At 37.0% G+C, this 14,973-nt stretch overlaps 1 protein-coding gene across 4 annotated transcripts in view; it reads left to right on the top strand.

Annotated features, from left to right (window-relative positions):
* The window catches only part of KIAA0825 (KIAA0825 ortholog), a 291,172-nt gene that overhangs the window by 19,090 nt on the left and 257,109 nt on the right, over positions 1-14,973 (top strand). For all 4 annotated transcript variants that reach the window (XM_071581646.1, XM_071581644.1, XM_071581643.1 and 1 more), the window contains exon 2: positions 10,151-10,290. In XM_071581646.1, the coding sequence (XP_071437747.1) occupies positions 10,160-10,290 (131 nt within the window). In that variant the 5' untranslated portion in view covers positions 10,151-10,159. The remainder of the gene's footprint in view (positions 1-10,150; positions 10,291-14,973) is intronic.

Below are 14,973 nucleotides of genomic sequence, written 5' to 3'. Positions count from 1 at the left end.
TACTGTTCATTTTTTTATCTCATTGCTGTTTCCAGTAAATTTTTCTTAGGTCAGCCCATAATCTTTACCTTTTGTGCCTCCACTTCTCCTCTCCATCCTGCTGTAGTGAGAGGCAGGAGTGATCGCGCATCACATGATTTGGAGTAGTTTCAGTGGAAACATGAAACTGGAGAACACCATTCCTAAACCATGACAACAGGAAAAAGCATTTACTGTTATTATTTTACTTATGGGATGTTTTTTTTTTCGAGAGAAACAGAAGCTTAATGGGGCTTTTGAAGGTGAAAAACAGAAGAAGCTTTATATGACTGCATTATGCTTTAGAGTCTGAGTCATGGATTGAAGCATGAAATTTCACAAGATGAATTATGACAGCAAAAAAATACAAATTTTTTATTTAAGAAATGAAAAATTTTAAAAAAGGGATATTTAATGGACATTTATAGTTACCAGTGAAATGTTTCATATGACCCTGTATAAAATTTAGTAGTATAATAATAATATTTGGGAAAAAAATCCCAAATCCATTACATTTATGTACTAAACAAGCTTTTAAGACTGTGACAATAAGCATGGACCAACTTAAGAGACATCTCTATGGAGAGCTTCTGTTTTTAATTTTTTATCATGGCTAGTTTTCAAGCTTTTATCTTTGAGTAGTAATGAAAAAAATAGAATGTGTGGGAATGAAGGGACTGAAATGCAAACTATCTTTTAAAAGCTGTGGTCACAGACCTTTGTGTAATTCTTTTTAAATGTAATAGTTTCCCATTTAAATTCCTGTTAAAATTCTGACAACGCTGATCTACTGAACTACAAGACCCTAGAGGTCTTGATATTTCTGTCTTTTAAATGCCATAGTCCTTAAACAGTATTGTCTCAGGATGGAGGAATTTTCCAATAAACAAGAAAAGAAAAGGTTTTCATGGTCTAGTAAAGCATTTTGTAAGTTTTTTAGTTGAAAATTATGTAGTTTTGGTTCTTTACCAGAGTGTTGAAAGATATGTTCTTTCAGTACAGTTCTTATAAATCTGTGCCATTTTAGACGTTAATGACAAGCAAGATAGGAATTCTGCAGCAGCTGTTTTTCCAAGCAGGGTTCTTTGAAGGATATGGGGGATTTATAAAGTATTGTCTTTTCTTTCTAAGTTTCTAAGTGAGACAAAATGAGAAAGCTCAAACGTTATACCTAAATGGCATTTCTTATTGCCACAGTTGGAAAGGCAGTTCTGTAGAGGATGCACCATACATACCTTCCATTCTTGTTCCTCAGGAAAAAACCACAATGGCATGCAGTCTTTCTCGGGAAAGTAATTATTCTCACACATTATCTCATACCACTATGCAAATTTGACTCAATACAAATGACTCTCATCTGAAGTAGCTGAAAATAAATTAGATACTATAGTCTATTTTGAAATTATTCTATTTATTTTATATTTTCTTGACTAAGAAGATTAAGAAAACATATAGCAGGTATTTCTAATTAAGCTTCTAAGAATCTCTTTTCTGTTATGTGGTGATTACTTTAGTCTACTAATTGGTAATATTGTTGTAATTGAAAAGAATTTCTAAAACATCAGTCATTCATAAAACATATTTATTCAACAAAGATATTGATTTGTGTAGTCTTAACTGGGGACAATGCAAGACTAATTCTGTTCTGTATTTGTGTATGGCAATGACAGAAAAGTTGATTAGTGAATTTTTTTCTAAGACTAAACCATACCTAAGGTAGACAACATTGTACCATGTTTATCCTTTTTTTTTAAAGTTATTAAATAAAATATAACTGAAAGCACAAAAAAATTTCTGAGAAGAGGCATCTTGAAAACCAGAAAAGGAAAAATATTTGCACTTATATACAGAGAGTTGTCAGACTTACAGGTTTAGTAACTGTAAAACTAATAAGGAGCTAGCGAGAGCCAGTGGATTTAGGGGACAGATTCCTAATGTTTGTGGACTTCTTGTTTAAGAGTGGTTTGTTTATAAATATTGAATCTTGGAAGTTGTACACTTTGGGGTTCCTGCTTCAATAACCAGGTGAGAGACAGATGATGCAGGACTGTTTAACTCAAAAGCTGCTCCAAAAATAGCTATTTCTTCTTTACTGAAGCTTATGAAATCACATTACCCTTTTTTCCTTTTTTCTGGCATGACTACTCAGAGTTTCATTGCAACACCAGATGACATGTTCCCCTTTTGAAGTCACTGCCTTTGACCAATAGAGTTTCATGAAGTTTATGTAAATGAGAATTCTTTCCTTGTCTTTAAACATCTCTTACCAGTCCCGAGTAGCAGCAAAACTAAAAAAGCAGTGGTGATTCCTTTGCTTTCTGTTCTCCACATTTCACTTTCTGTGGCTCAAAGAATTTGGGAGAGACAATAGGGAGAACTTAGGATTTTAGTTTGAAATTCTCGTGCCTAGAAATGATAAGAAAACAGGACTAAGCTGCATAGTTTGAAAAACCCATAGATACTAAAAATACTAGCATATATTGTTTGTCAGAAATGTACATTTTCACAGTCCTTTTTCAAGACTTTTGACAGTATTGTGATTCAATGACTGCTATAGCTGTCTTAGATTAGAGCACCAGATTCTGGTATTACAGCTTTAGATGAAAGGCACAGATTTTGCTTTCATCCACAGTGAGGACGGTGGTTCTTCAGTTGTACTTTATTCCCGCTCTCTTATTTGTTGACTGATAATGGCAGAATTTGGGAAAAAAACTGTTCAGTAGGGTTACAAATTTAATTAGAGATACTTAAAATCTCTCTTTGAAAAATATAAAGGAACATGTCTTAAGTGTGTACTGGATAATAATTGATTAATCTAAAAGTAACAAATATAAGTTTATGACAACACTAAATGTGGAAAGTCTAGAGGGAAAACAATGCAAGATGATTTTATTAAAACTTACTTCAAAATTCTTTGTGGCATTCAAAGTATTTAGTAAGTAAAACCATCACGAAGACTATTTTCATTTGTACGCATTAAATATAATTTTTTTACTGAAAGAATATGGTATTGTTTTTGCAAGTGTTACGTATGCTTCAGCAAAGTGTGGGAAATTGATGAAAGGTAACTTGGAAAATTTAAAAGGAAATCTTGAATACATAGCAGAAACAAACACAAATTATGTTCTTTTATAAAGAGAATTTTTAATTTCTTCCCTTCTTCTTTTTTTACAAGTCTTTATTTTAAACTAATACAATTTTTAAAGGATTTTTACCACAAAAAATGGGGTAAAATGCTTTTACTATGTCAGAGTAGAGTACAGCTTAAGAAATTACAGTTGTTAAATGGATTTCTTGTGTAAGCTCTATGTGGTTTTCAAAAAAAAAAGAAATACTCAGACTACTTAAATATTCAGAACAATAGAAATTTGACACTGAACAGTAGTTTCTCAGGCCATTGCCATCACTGCTGCTGCCTGCTGTGTGATTACAGATGACAACTTCTGTGCTGTAAAGCAGTTGGAAACAGTTACGCAACTAGACAGATAAAGGAAATCACTGTTAAGGTGATGGTTTGAAAGTGTAATCTGAGTTACGAAAAATCTTATCAATTGTCTCCTTGTAGTTTTGCTAGAGTAATAAAGAGATATATTCTATAAGATAAGAAGCTGTATCAGAAAAAAGCTTCAGTGATTTAGCTAATTCTCTGTACTTACAGTACTTCATTTTGACATAGCCCTGTTTTCAAATTATGGGTACATTGACATTCTCTTTTTTAAAGTAGTGCCTAGTGGTAAAAATTTTCTTTTATTGTCCTGGATATGATTGGAATGGGAGCTCCAGGGATAAAACTAGAGGAAGTTCTCAAATACTTGGATTGGCTGTAAAATCATCCAGAAAATTTGATTGCCATAGTGCTTCAGGTGTACCTAGTCAAAGCATTTAGTGCTGAAGTGTTGTAATATTATATACTGAAAAAGTGTTGGTAAATTAATAAATTTATTAGGTTATAGTTTCTAAGTATTTTATATGTGCAAGTTATTGTTTGAAGTAAATGTAAATGGTTAGTTATCTAGAAACATGCCACAGGTAATATTTGAAGCATTTGAAAATAAGGATCTCATACAAGAATTAAAATAGTACTTTGGCTTTAACTGAAATTAATAATAGGTCATGAGTTCTTTAACTCTGGAATGACTTTAAATACTGAATTGCGGAGTTGTAAAATAATGAGATTATTTTTTACAAATCTTGGTTTAGAAGAAGAAATATCAATCTGCTGCTTTTTTATCCACTGACGCGGCAGCTTGTTTACACACCGTTAAGCTGTGGATTCCATTAAATATCTGCCAGTGCATAAGTAGTAGATTCTGTTTAAGTTTAGATAATGTCTTCAGATTATTTCATACACAGTGGTCTGGATATAAAGGTCTACCTCTGGATTTCATTGAAGCATTGATGGTTTGTTTTGTCTTTTTTTTCTGAAAACCTACTGTGTATTTTACTCAGGTAGGTACTGTAGTGCATAAGGACAGATCTCAGATCTGCATAATAGGAAATTTTATACTGCCTAAAACTTTGTATTTTACTTAGTGTTTGCATAAATGTAGACAGGGCATTTGGAAGCACATGAAAGTTTAATGCTTAGTTCTAAGCTTACCAAAGTGCTATCAATCATGAGAAACCATGTCTAACTTTACACTTAATTTTTTTAGTTCTGCTGCGATTTTCTTGAACACGTAAGTACTATAATTTTTTTCAAAGGGACCAACAGCCCAGCCAATTAATTTTTCTCTAGAGTTAAGCAATTGATTCAGTGAAAACTCCAGGTGAACTGAAGTTTAAAATGTATTTAGATTTTTTTTTGTCCCCCAAGGTTTTCTGTGTAACTTAAGTCCAAAATTTGCCTGACATGCTCTGTGAGTGATGCTGTCCTGTCATATGTGAAACCCGCTAAAGTCAAAGCAGGGCTCTTTAGCTGGCTGAAGTGCATAGGAAAATAAAGAAGTAACAGTTCTGAGTGTTTAGCATTAACTAACTCTGTCAACACAAAGATTCTAAAAATGCTGGAATGGATTTGTATGCTTTGAACATGACCCAGTAATGTTTTACCCATTGTAATGAAGGAATCATAGCTTGTATTTAAAAGAACGTGTGTTGCCGCCCACTTACTCCAGTGGGTCCAGAAGAACCACGTGACACCGACTCAGAGGTCAAACAACAAGAAGCCCAGCAACCTCACCCAGAACAGGCTTTGGATTTTACCTTATAAGTACATGTTTCTAACCTTAGCCTATGGAGTCAGATGTGCTGTGCCTGGGGCGGGGTTTATCTCAGGTTATATATGTTGTCTAATTTGAATAAAGTTGAGATTTGCCTGAACACCGTATTGGTGTGTTAGGTCTCCCTTGGACCCGTCGCAATATTTGGTGACCTCGACGTGATGTTTGGGAACATAGAAGCCAGCTGTGGACAGATCCAGAACCTTAGAAGTAACCCCTGAGAGTTGCTGGTGTGCCGAATTTCGGGCACTTGTGTGTAGCAACCCCTGAGAGTTGCTGGGCCCTGAGAACTTCAGGTGGTTTTTTATGTGTAGCAGCCTGAGAGCTGCTGAAAGACCGTGACTATAGAACACAGGCCACGGAACACGGAAGATTGGAATGTGAGTTCATCGCGGTAATCTGACCAAGAGTCGGTGACAGCTTAAAAAACTACAGCGTTGTTACAACATACCACTGGATGACTACAATTCTCTGACCAGTGAGTCAGGGAAAAAGAAAAAAGCATGGGAAATTCAGAATCGGTAAAGAAGCCCAAGCTGCTTGAAAGCTTCGAGAAAATAGCCCATATTACGGGACATAAAATAGATAAGCTGGTGGCTTTTATTTTGGTGTCAGAATAATTGACACTTAACCGATGCTGGCCATGCATATTGTATGGACGCATGGGAAAATATAGGAGCAGATCTGTGGGAAGCGATCCAAGCTGCTTCCAGAGATGCCTTAGAATTAGCTCCGACATATAAAGCTGTCGGAATGATGCTGTTTCAGCTTCACGGCAATACAGGAGCCGCCGGGGCCAAGATAAACATGGGGAGGAAATTTTTCTCCGTGGAGCGGCTTTTCCCTACAGCATCCACCGCTGCCCTATGCTCCACTGATGAGCACGCCGCTCACCGGAGCCACCCCACCGCCCTATGACTACCGAGAGGCAGTCTATGCTCCACAAATGAGCCCAGAGCCAACATCCTACCTGCCTATGCCACTGATCCCCGCGGCAAGAGGAGAGGCGATACCAGAGCAGTTACCCTGGAACCAGAGCATCCCCACAAGAAACGTCCAGCCATACCAGAGCGTGGGTGACCTTTTATTATATCCTGGGTCCAAGAAAACGCGAGGAGAAAGCCCTCAGCTGAGAGAGAGATGAGGGAAGGGGGACAAGCCCCGTGGAGTGGTTTTCATCTTGTGCATCTCCCTTCGGTGCCGCCAATGCCCTGCGGGTACCTCAGGGCTGAGGCCGTCCCGCTGCCGCGCTCTCCGCCGCCCCGCGGGGCCGGAGCCGCTTCATTGCTGCTGGAGACTGCCGTGGCAAGCAGCCCGGCAGGACTGGAGCCACGTGCCATAACCGTGTAGCCGGGAGAACAAAGAGACCACATGGTCGGGAAGCCCGCGAAAAATCACCACGCGGCAGAGACCCGGCTTCCAAACAAAGAACCTGTGCGTGCACCCAGCGGCATGGCCCTGGAACCTCCCAACCCCCCTCCCTACTGCTCGTCTATCAAGGCGCATGCGTGGGACACGGGACCCCCACAGCCTGCCGAAACAGGGACCGGCCCTGCGCCGGCCCGGCAGAAGGAGGAGAGCCAAACCGGGGGCGGATCCAGCTGCCAATCAAATGCAGTTCCCACACCACACCCTCCAGCTCGCACGATGATGGCAACACCTACTGCCTGCGCCGAGTACCAGCCACTGACAGCAGCAGACGATTACATGCTGGCTGTGAGGGACGGCGTGGGGGTAGGAGGAGCTCTACCAAAAGTTTTGAGGAGAAAGCTAACCCACCGATCTGAAAATAATTCTTTTTTCGAGTTGTCTTCCCTACAGGTGCCAGCAGATCCTGCCAATGGAGCCACTCCAGCTACTCTAACAACAGTTTGCAGCGAAGAAGTGCCATTTCTTAAAGAGAGAGGCAGCTTAACATCAGAAGTGCATTCCATCACGGCACAATCGGCCAGGCAAGATGCAATGCCTGAGGCTACTCCGTTACCTTCTTTCACCGCAGTGAAACAAGAAAATCAACACTTAGTAGACAAGCTGCATCAAGCTATAACTTCACATGCGGGACTGGAAAACCACGAGAAAAAGTTCATGTTCCACCTGATGGCACTTGAGAATGCCAGGCAAAAGACCATTTCAGAAATGCTTGAGATGGCTGGCAAAGTCAACTAGTGCAGTCAAACTCAGGCTGTGGCAAAAGCTTTCACAGCTATTGTCAAGCCAGATGGAAAGCATCTTGCCACCGTGACACAAAAAGTAGTTAAATCCAGAAAGCGTTTTAAGTATATCTCTTCTCTTTGTGTCTTATCTTGTTGCTGTTACTAACCAAGATGTATGGATAATATTTTCTCAACAGGCAAATTTGGAAAGTTTCTGCTCAGGTAACATCATTAGAGAAGGAGAACCAAACAGAGTGTGCCTTATAGGAGTGCCTTATTATAACATCAAAGATTTTATTTCTTTTGGTAGTGAAGAAACAAAAGTGTCTATTAAAGATTATTTAAGGTGTGCAAAAACAGGTAAAAAACATCCCTGCTGTGCTAATCACACAGGTGCTTGTATCGGGGAAGTCATTGCAAAGGTCATGTGACAGTTAAATACCTCAATAGAGGGAACCCCAAGAGCTAAAGTTAGTGAGGTCACTTCCCGGTAATGAGTCCTGTGTTGAGTTTCAACCTGTGTATTCTAGAGTGACAGAATGGTCAAAGAAACACTGGTCACAGCAGTATTTGCCTGTGAGAAGCACAGATGTCACTCCTCATAATAAGAGTTATACCAATAGCAGTTGGTGTTACAATGTTGTTGGTTCACAAAATACAGGTTACCCAGAAATGAGACTGGTTCACACCAAAGGCAACCAGAGAAGAGCATTGCCTTTTGGATACTTCTTGATCTGTGGTAATAGAGCATGGCCTGGAATACCTACTCAAGTGAGAGGTGGCCCATGCTATTTAGGTAAGCTGACCAAATTTACACAGTCAATGCAAAAGCATGTCTGGTGGTCTAAAGATTTTAGTCCTCAAGCTAAGGAAAACGCCATAGAACACTGGAGTGACACAGGTAATTTGCTAGCATCAGTGTTTGCTCTGATTGGTGTAAACAAAGCATTACGTTTGGTATGAATGCTAAACTACTGGGTGCTAGAACAACTAAACATCATTACCAAAATGCTTGATGATTTTTCAACAGATGCTGATAAGATACAACAAGCAGTATTGCAAAATAGAGAGACCCTAAAATTCTTGCTAATGATTCATGGCTACCAGTGTGATGAGTTTGAAGGGATATGTTCCACAGAATTAAGCAAACACACCAAAGAAGTCCATGATAAAATACAAGTCGTGAAAAATAATGTGCTGGTACAAGGAGTATTAAATTCTGGTTGTTAATATGATTTGTTTGATTGCTTATTTATAAGAATAGTCGTTGACTGTCCAATTAGACAAGAACAGTCCAGGTCAAGTTGGCATGTTGTTTAGCCTGTATCTCCAAGTTGCAAACAGATCCTAAAAGCTGCCAGTTTGTTAAGTCTGTTAATTTTCAGTTAAGTGCAATTTTAAGCTTATTGCACTGCCAAATTGCCCAGCAAGCTGCAGGAGTAAGGACACCTGCCCCCCTCAGCTGCTGAACATTTTCTGGAGAGCTTACTCTCTTTCAGTGTTAGTTTTGTTTAGTCTCTGTAAATCTTCTCTGTGAATTCACACTTGTTTCCAGACAGCATTACTGCTGTACCTAGAGTGTCTAAAGTGACTGAGATTCAAGGCTACTCTCAATGACCTCTGTGATGGCCACACAGAAGTTTTGAGAATTGACCTTGAAATATTGCATAAGGAGACTTAGCTCAGCTGGACTGAACTTGCTTCTTTGCTAAGTGAAGTCACTCTGCATTCATAGACACTTTGCACAAAATAGACATTGTTAAGGAGTTTGTTGTTTTGTTTACAGTGGTTTGTGTAGCGACGACTACACAGAAGGGCCACAACCTCACAAGTGAGAGAAAAGTTTCTTGTTTTGCACTAGTTGTAAGTTTGTAAATCCCAAGCCTACATGTCTTAGTCATGTATTGGTTTGTGTCAGTTTACAAAGGCTACTGTACCTCCTTCCAAAGGTCTATTTTGAAAAGAGAGGGGGATGTAGGGATGTGTAACCCGCAAATGCCCTGTTACGTCTTGAATTGGCAAAAGCTAAGATCTTTCAAATTTTCCCCATTTTTCAGAAAATCTGTGCAATTTTTCAGCCTTTGATGTTCAAGATGCTGATACATGAATCTGGGTAGTATTCTAACAGTAACAATTTCCCCATTGGATAAGTGGCTAAGGAGCTAAGACTTAGAATTATTGTGTTATTATGTGCATTGTGTTATTTGTATTCTTGTTTTGTTTTTTGAAACGAGAGGGGGAGATGTTGCTGCCCACTTACTCCGGTGGGTCCAGAAGAACCATGTGACACCGACTCAGAGGTCAAACAACAAGCCCAGCAATCTCATCCAGAAGGGGCTTTGGATTTTACCTTATAAGTACATGTTTCTAACCTTAGCCTATGGAGTCAGATGTGCTGTGCCTGGGGCGGGGTTATCTCAGGTTATAATTTGAATAAAGTCGAGATTTGCCTGAACACCATATTGGTGTGTGCGGTCTCCCTTGGACCCGTCTGCAATACAATGTGTGTGTCAAAAAGTGGGAGATGTCTCTAGCTGCGTTTCTACAGTATGTTAGTCTATGAATCTATAGTTAAACATTGTGATTCACATGTACATAGAGGTATATTTTAGCTGTGCACTACACTGATTTTATAAATCCATACATAAATGCTTCCTTTGTCAATCTAATATTTCAAGGGAACAAAATGTTGTACATGTTGCTTCGTCTAGTCTGCATTTTTCATTATTTAACCATTTTGCTGTATCTGTTTTACAGATTCTAAAAATGGAATGGGGAGGAGAGTATTCTCTTGATTCTTCCAACTTAGACTGTTTGTTAAATGTCTTTCCTGGAGAATTGGAACTCCAACAAATCCTGAGTGATGTTGATGAGAAAATAAGGAAGAATTCTTCCAGGTAAAGAGTATTGTATTTGTATCCAAAATATTAATGAAAGTCATTAGGAAGAAATGTGACATATCTGTTCTAGTTGTACATTAAAATTCTGATAAATATTTCAACAGTAATTTTATCCAAACCACTTGAACATTTAACAGAGTTTAATGCCATATAATTATTATGCTACAGTCTTTATGGTATTTTTAACAGTTGAGTCATCTTAATCTTGGGTTTTATTGCAGTAGGTGTGATGGTGAAGGTAGAAAATGTGAATTCCCATGACAGTTGTATTTCCTACAGCTATGAGATAGAATTTTTGTTCTATAAAAGAGCTACAGAGTTTGACAAAAGCAACATTTGATCTCAATATGTTCTATATGTATTTCTAAAGGAAGTAAAAAAAAGGAAGTAAGTTAATATGTGTGGAATTTCTTACATAATCTGTTGTTTTTTCTATTTCAGTTAAAACTCTTGTGCTGCAATAGAAAGCTTTCTAACTGGGATTTGTTATGTATTTCTTTGCCCACCTCCTTGTAACATACTGATTTCCAATAATAAATCCTACAGAAACAGTGGACTTCTGAAAAAATTAATTATTGATGCAGATTTTTTGCATGACTGCAAAATAATAGCTCAAGATTCTGTGCCTTACGTGTGGCTTAACTCTTTAATATCTTTTTAATACTTTGATTGTGAAAGATTCTCTTAAGCAAATAGACTTATTGTCCATTTTAAAAAATAAGTGTACATTCAGAGGTATAACACATAGCATGATTTAATACTGAATTTTGAAAATGCTCACCTTTAGATAATGATCCATCTTACGCAGTTACAGGATTTCAAAGAACGCCCTTCATGACATCTGTTTTGTGATAGTATAATTTTAATGTACTCCAGTACTCCACCTTTGTGAGAGGTGTTTGCTGCTCCAAAACAGCTTCCTGAAGGATGGAAATAAGCCATTGCCATATCTTGCTGAAAACTGACTTAGATAATCTCTGAGTTATTGTCGTATTTGTTACTCTGGGCTGAGAGATTTTTCCTGAGGTGTTTATTTATATTACTCTAATGTCATATTTTAATTTAAAAACTTAGTGTTTATTAAAGTACTTAGAATATGAATAATCCCAGGGTAACAATGATAGTGAAGATCTGGGAAATATGCTGTTGTGGACCACTGCATAATACAGTTTCATATTACAGTTTTCTGGCAGTTGACATGAGCGAAATGTAGATGCCTAGAGTTTAGTTGATGTCACAATACAGCTAATTACACAGGAAAACAGCATCAGTGTTTTTAGCAGAACTGTTGTCACCTTTTCAACTACCACATAAAAGTGATTCTGTTGTCATTATACAGAGACAGCCTGAGAGTTAGGAAGATTATTATCAAGTTGAACCTTTAGAATGAACGCTTTACTATTATTTTTGGGTTTAATGTGTGTGAAATGTATGCTGCTTGTGGCGCAAACATTTGGCTGTGGGAAAGCAAGCCAGCTGCCCATTCCTTTTCATGGTACTTTGTATCACTTACCATTATATGTTACACTTTACATTAACATTATATGAACATTAATGTTAATAGCAGAACTGTTCATATGTTCTGAAGAAGGCTGATTTCAGTCTTAGGTACCTAGTGGTACAAATTAGAAGGCCCTTTCACTTAAAGTTTTGTAAGATCCAAATGACACTTTATTGAAGGAAAGCAGGAAACTGGATTAGAATATGGTTCATAGTGATGCATGTCAGGCAAATTTTTGTATTTCTCCTAAATTGGCACCTAAGCTAGTTTTTAATCTAATTTTAACAAGGAAAACAAAAAGTAGCTCTGTAGTTACCAGCTGATATTTTGCTCCGCTAATATGTCAGTTTCAGAAATGGAGAAGAGCTTAAAAGAAGGTGGTGACAGCAGCTGATGGGAGTTTAAACTAAAAGGAGTCCTTTTATTGCTAATGTATTAGGGGTAACATGGAATGAAATAATTTTCAAGTTACCACTGATCTTTAGGAGTGGGATAGTAAGAGCAGATCTGTGTGCTGTGATGATACAATTGGAATTCAATCCATTTTTCATTAGGTAGATGTATGCTTTTATTAGACCGCAGAGAATGAACACGTTAGTATACAACATATATATATATTTTAAAATGAAATATTGTGTAAAAAATACACAATTTTGTAAGGCAAAAGTGTGTAAATCACTGGAATGCTCATTTATTGCCTTCCAACTGTGAATAGCTTATATAAAATTGTGTGACATGGCAAATCAGATACGCTTTTCAGTAGTCGAATTACCTTCAGTATTTTTCTGTTGTACCAATTCTGTTTCATGCTTTAACAAGAAAAATCCATCTGTGCGAAATTCGTTTTATTTGTACATTTGAAGGTTGTAAGTGGTTCATTCATTCATTCACTATTATGTAACAGAACTCTTTCTACACTTGAATGTTAGCTTTATTTTTATAGCAGTTTATAGAAACAGGTAAATAGGAACTCTCAGAACTATTGTCATTGATGGCCAGTTTTATGTACAGTGATAGTCTCAGGTTATTCTCAAGCATGAAGTTGTACTCATCAGGATAGCCTTTAGTCTTCATTCTTTCCCTTCACATTTACTTTAACTTTTACTATGTATGAAAACTGAGTATTTGGATAATTTTTCCTAATTGGTATTTTAAGAATTCCTAAGACTTAATTTCTGAGTAATCCACAGAAATAATTTTTCAGCTCATATTTAATACTGCTAAGTAGGAAATACAGTACAGGACTTGAAATTAAGCTTATAGTTCGTAAGTGATCTAAGTGATTGTAAGCATGAAATCTCTTCAGTGTTTGATTTTCTTTTTGTGTATTCAGTGTTTTCTTCAGTGAGTGAATGGCTGCCTGTTAGAGGTGACAAAGCAATAGTAGATACTATGAAGCTGTAGGACAGTGTGAGGTATTCTGGGAGTTCATCAACAGAACTGCTCAGAATTCAACAAAATTATTTACTAATAATTGTGTCCCCACAATACAGTGGAGACTACAACTTTGTGAGGCTTTTCACAAAGCCTTAATTTAATATCAACCTGTTAAACTTTCACCTGATCCATTGTCTAATTAGCAGTAACTTAGTCATCAAAGATTTTGAAGAAGATCTTTTTGCCAGGCTTCAGTGAGGTCAATACTAATAAGTGCGTATAGCATTGCATCTTTTTCCACAAATATTCAATATAAATTGTAGTAATTATTTGAGAACTACCAAGACTGTTTCCTTGTGAGTCATAGACTGTCTGGAAAGTATCTTAGTAAGGAAGTTAGTATGACACGCTCCAGCTGTTGATGATAACTTTGCATATTTTCCAAGAAATGCATCCCACTATCAATACCTTACCACAAAGGAATGGGGAAGTTTCAAGCAGGATGTTAAGTCAAGCTATCTCATTCCATTTTCCTGGAGTGTGCATAGGCTTATGTGTTTTTAAACTTCAGGACTGGAGTGTGCATGGGCTTATGTGTTTTTAAATTGAGATGTGCTGCAAGAGTTACCTTTTCTTTTATTTTGAAGAAAATCTTGGCTTAGTCTTCTCTGGAGTTATCAGGAAGTGGCTTTCCTTTTATTCAAGAAATTTAGCAAAATCTTGTCACTTCCAACCAAAATCCAAAGAGTAGCTGAAAATTTCAAATTAGGGCTAATTGCAGAGGAATAAAAATGAAAATTTTGTCAGTTTTATCAGTTTTACTCAGATCTAATATTTATCACAGCTTGAAAAGAATTTGACTCTTTTGAGTGAATGTAACCCGCTTACTGTACAAATACATTACTTTGGTATTTACTTGATAATTTAGTACTTATAAAGATATTAGAGTAATACTACTAAAATCTTTACCAAAAAAGTAGCTGTCTAATCACTTCACTGGACAAATTGCTATAAATAAGTAATTAAATTGAGAAAAGAATGTTTTTTTTCCCCTGTGCACACTGTGTTCTCTTTGTGCATAATCATCGAGTTTGGAATAGTTGTTTCTTAACAACTTATTTGCTGGACACCACTGAGTTTCTCAGAAATTGGCATTTACTGACACTCAGTTTCTTTAATATTCAGTGATTTTAACTTTGTCAGTATCTTAGGTGGTTAGTTAGCTGCCCTGTACATATGTAGAATCAGATCTTTGACTGCACGGTAAAGTATCTCATTTCATGTAATTTCACAGGACTATATATGAGAGGACATTTTTTTAACCATTATTTGTCACTCTTGTGTTTTCGTCAGTGGAGCTAAAAGACATAGATTTTACTGTTTTACTGCCAGTCTTCTGAAATAACTTACCAAAACAAAGTGTACATCTTGTGGCTTGGTTAGAACTTGTTTTTATATGGTTAAGCTGTTGAATACCTTTCTAAGGTGCAGCATGGTCATCACCATTCTGTTTCTTAATACTTACTTTACAGTTTCAGTGGATATGTTTTGTAAGTAGCTAAGTTAGAGATATAAGTAGTTTGTAAAGTCCTTAAACCACATTCTTTCTCTTTGGTTTACATCTTAAGGTCCAAGAGTAAAATAAGAAGAATTTGAGAAAGCAAATTTTTCCAGCCTTTTAGCTTTATAATTAGCCTGTAACTTTCAGACTCGTATTTTAAAGAATTACTGGTTTTAAAAACAAGTATCAATACATGTCTTAACAGAATTTTTCTAAAGAGATGATGTGTTTATAGTCATTA

The sequence above is a fragment of the Pithys albifrons genome, chromosome Z (genome assembly GCF_047495875.1).
Source record: "Pithys albifrons albifrons isolate INPA30051 chromosome Z, PitAlb_v1, whole genome shotgun sequence".
Taxonomy (NCBI): domain Eukaryota; kingdom Metazoa; phylum Chordata; class Aves; order Passeriformes; family Thamnophilidae; genus Pithys; species Pithys albifrons.
Note: the sequence above shows the minus strand (reverse complement) of the source record. Positions and strands in the feature narration are given on the sequence as shown.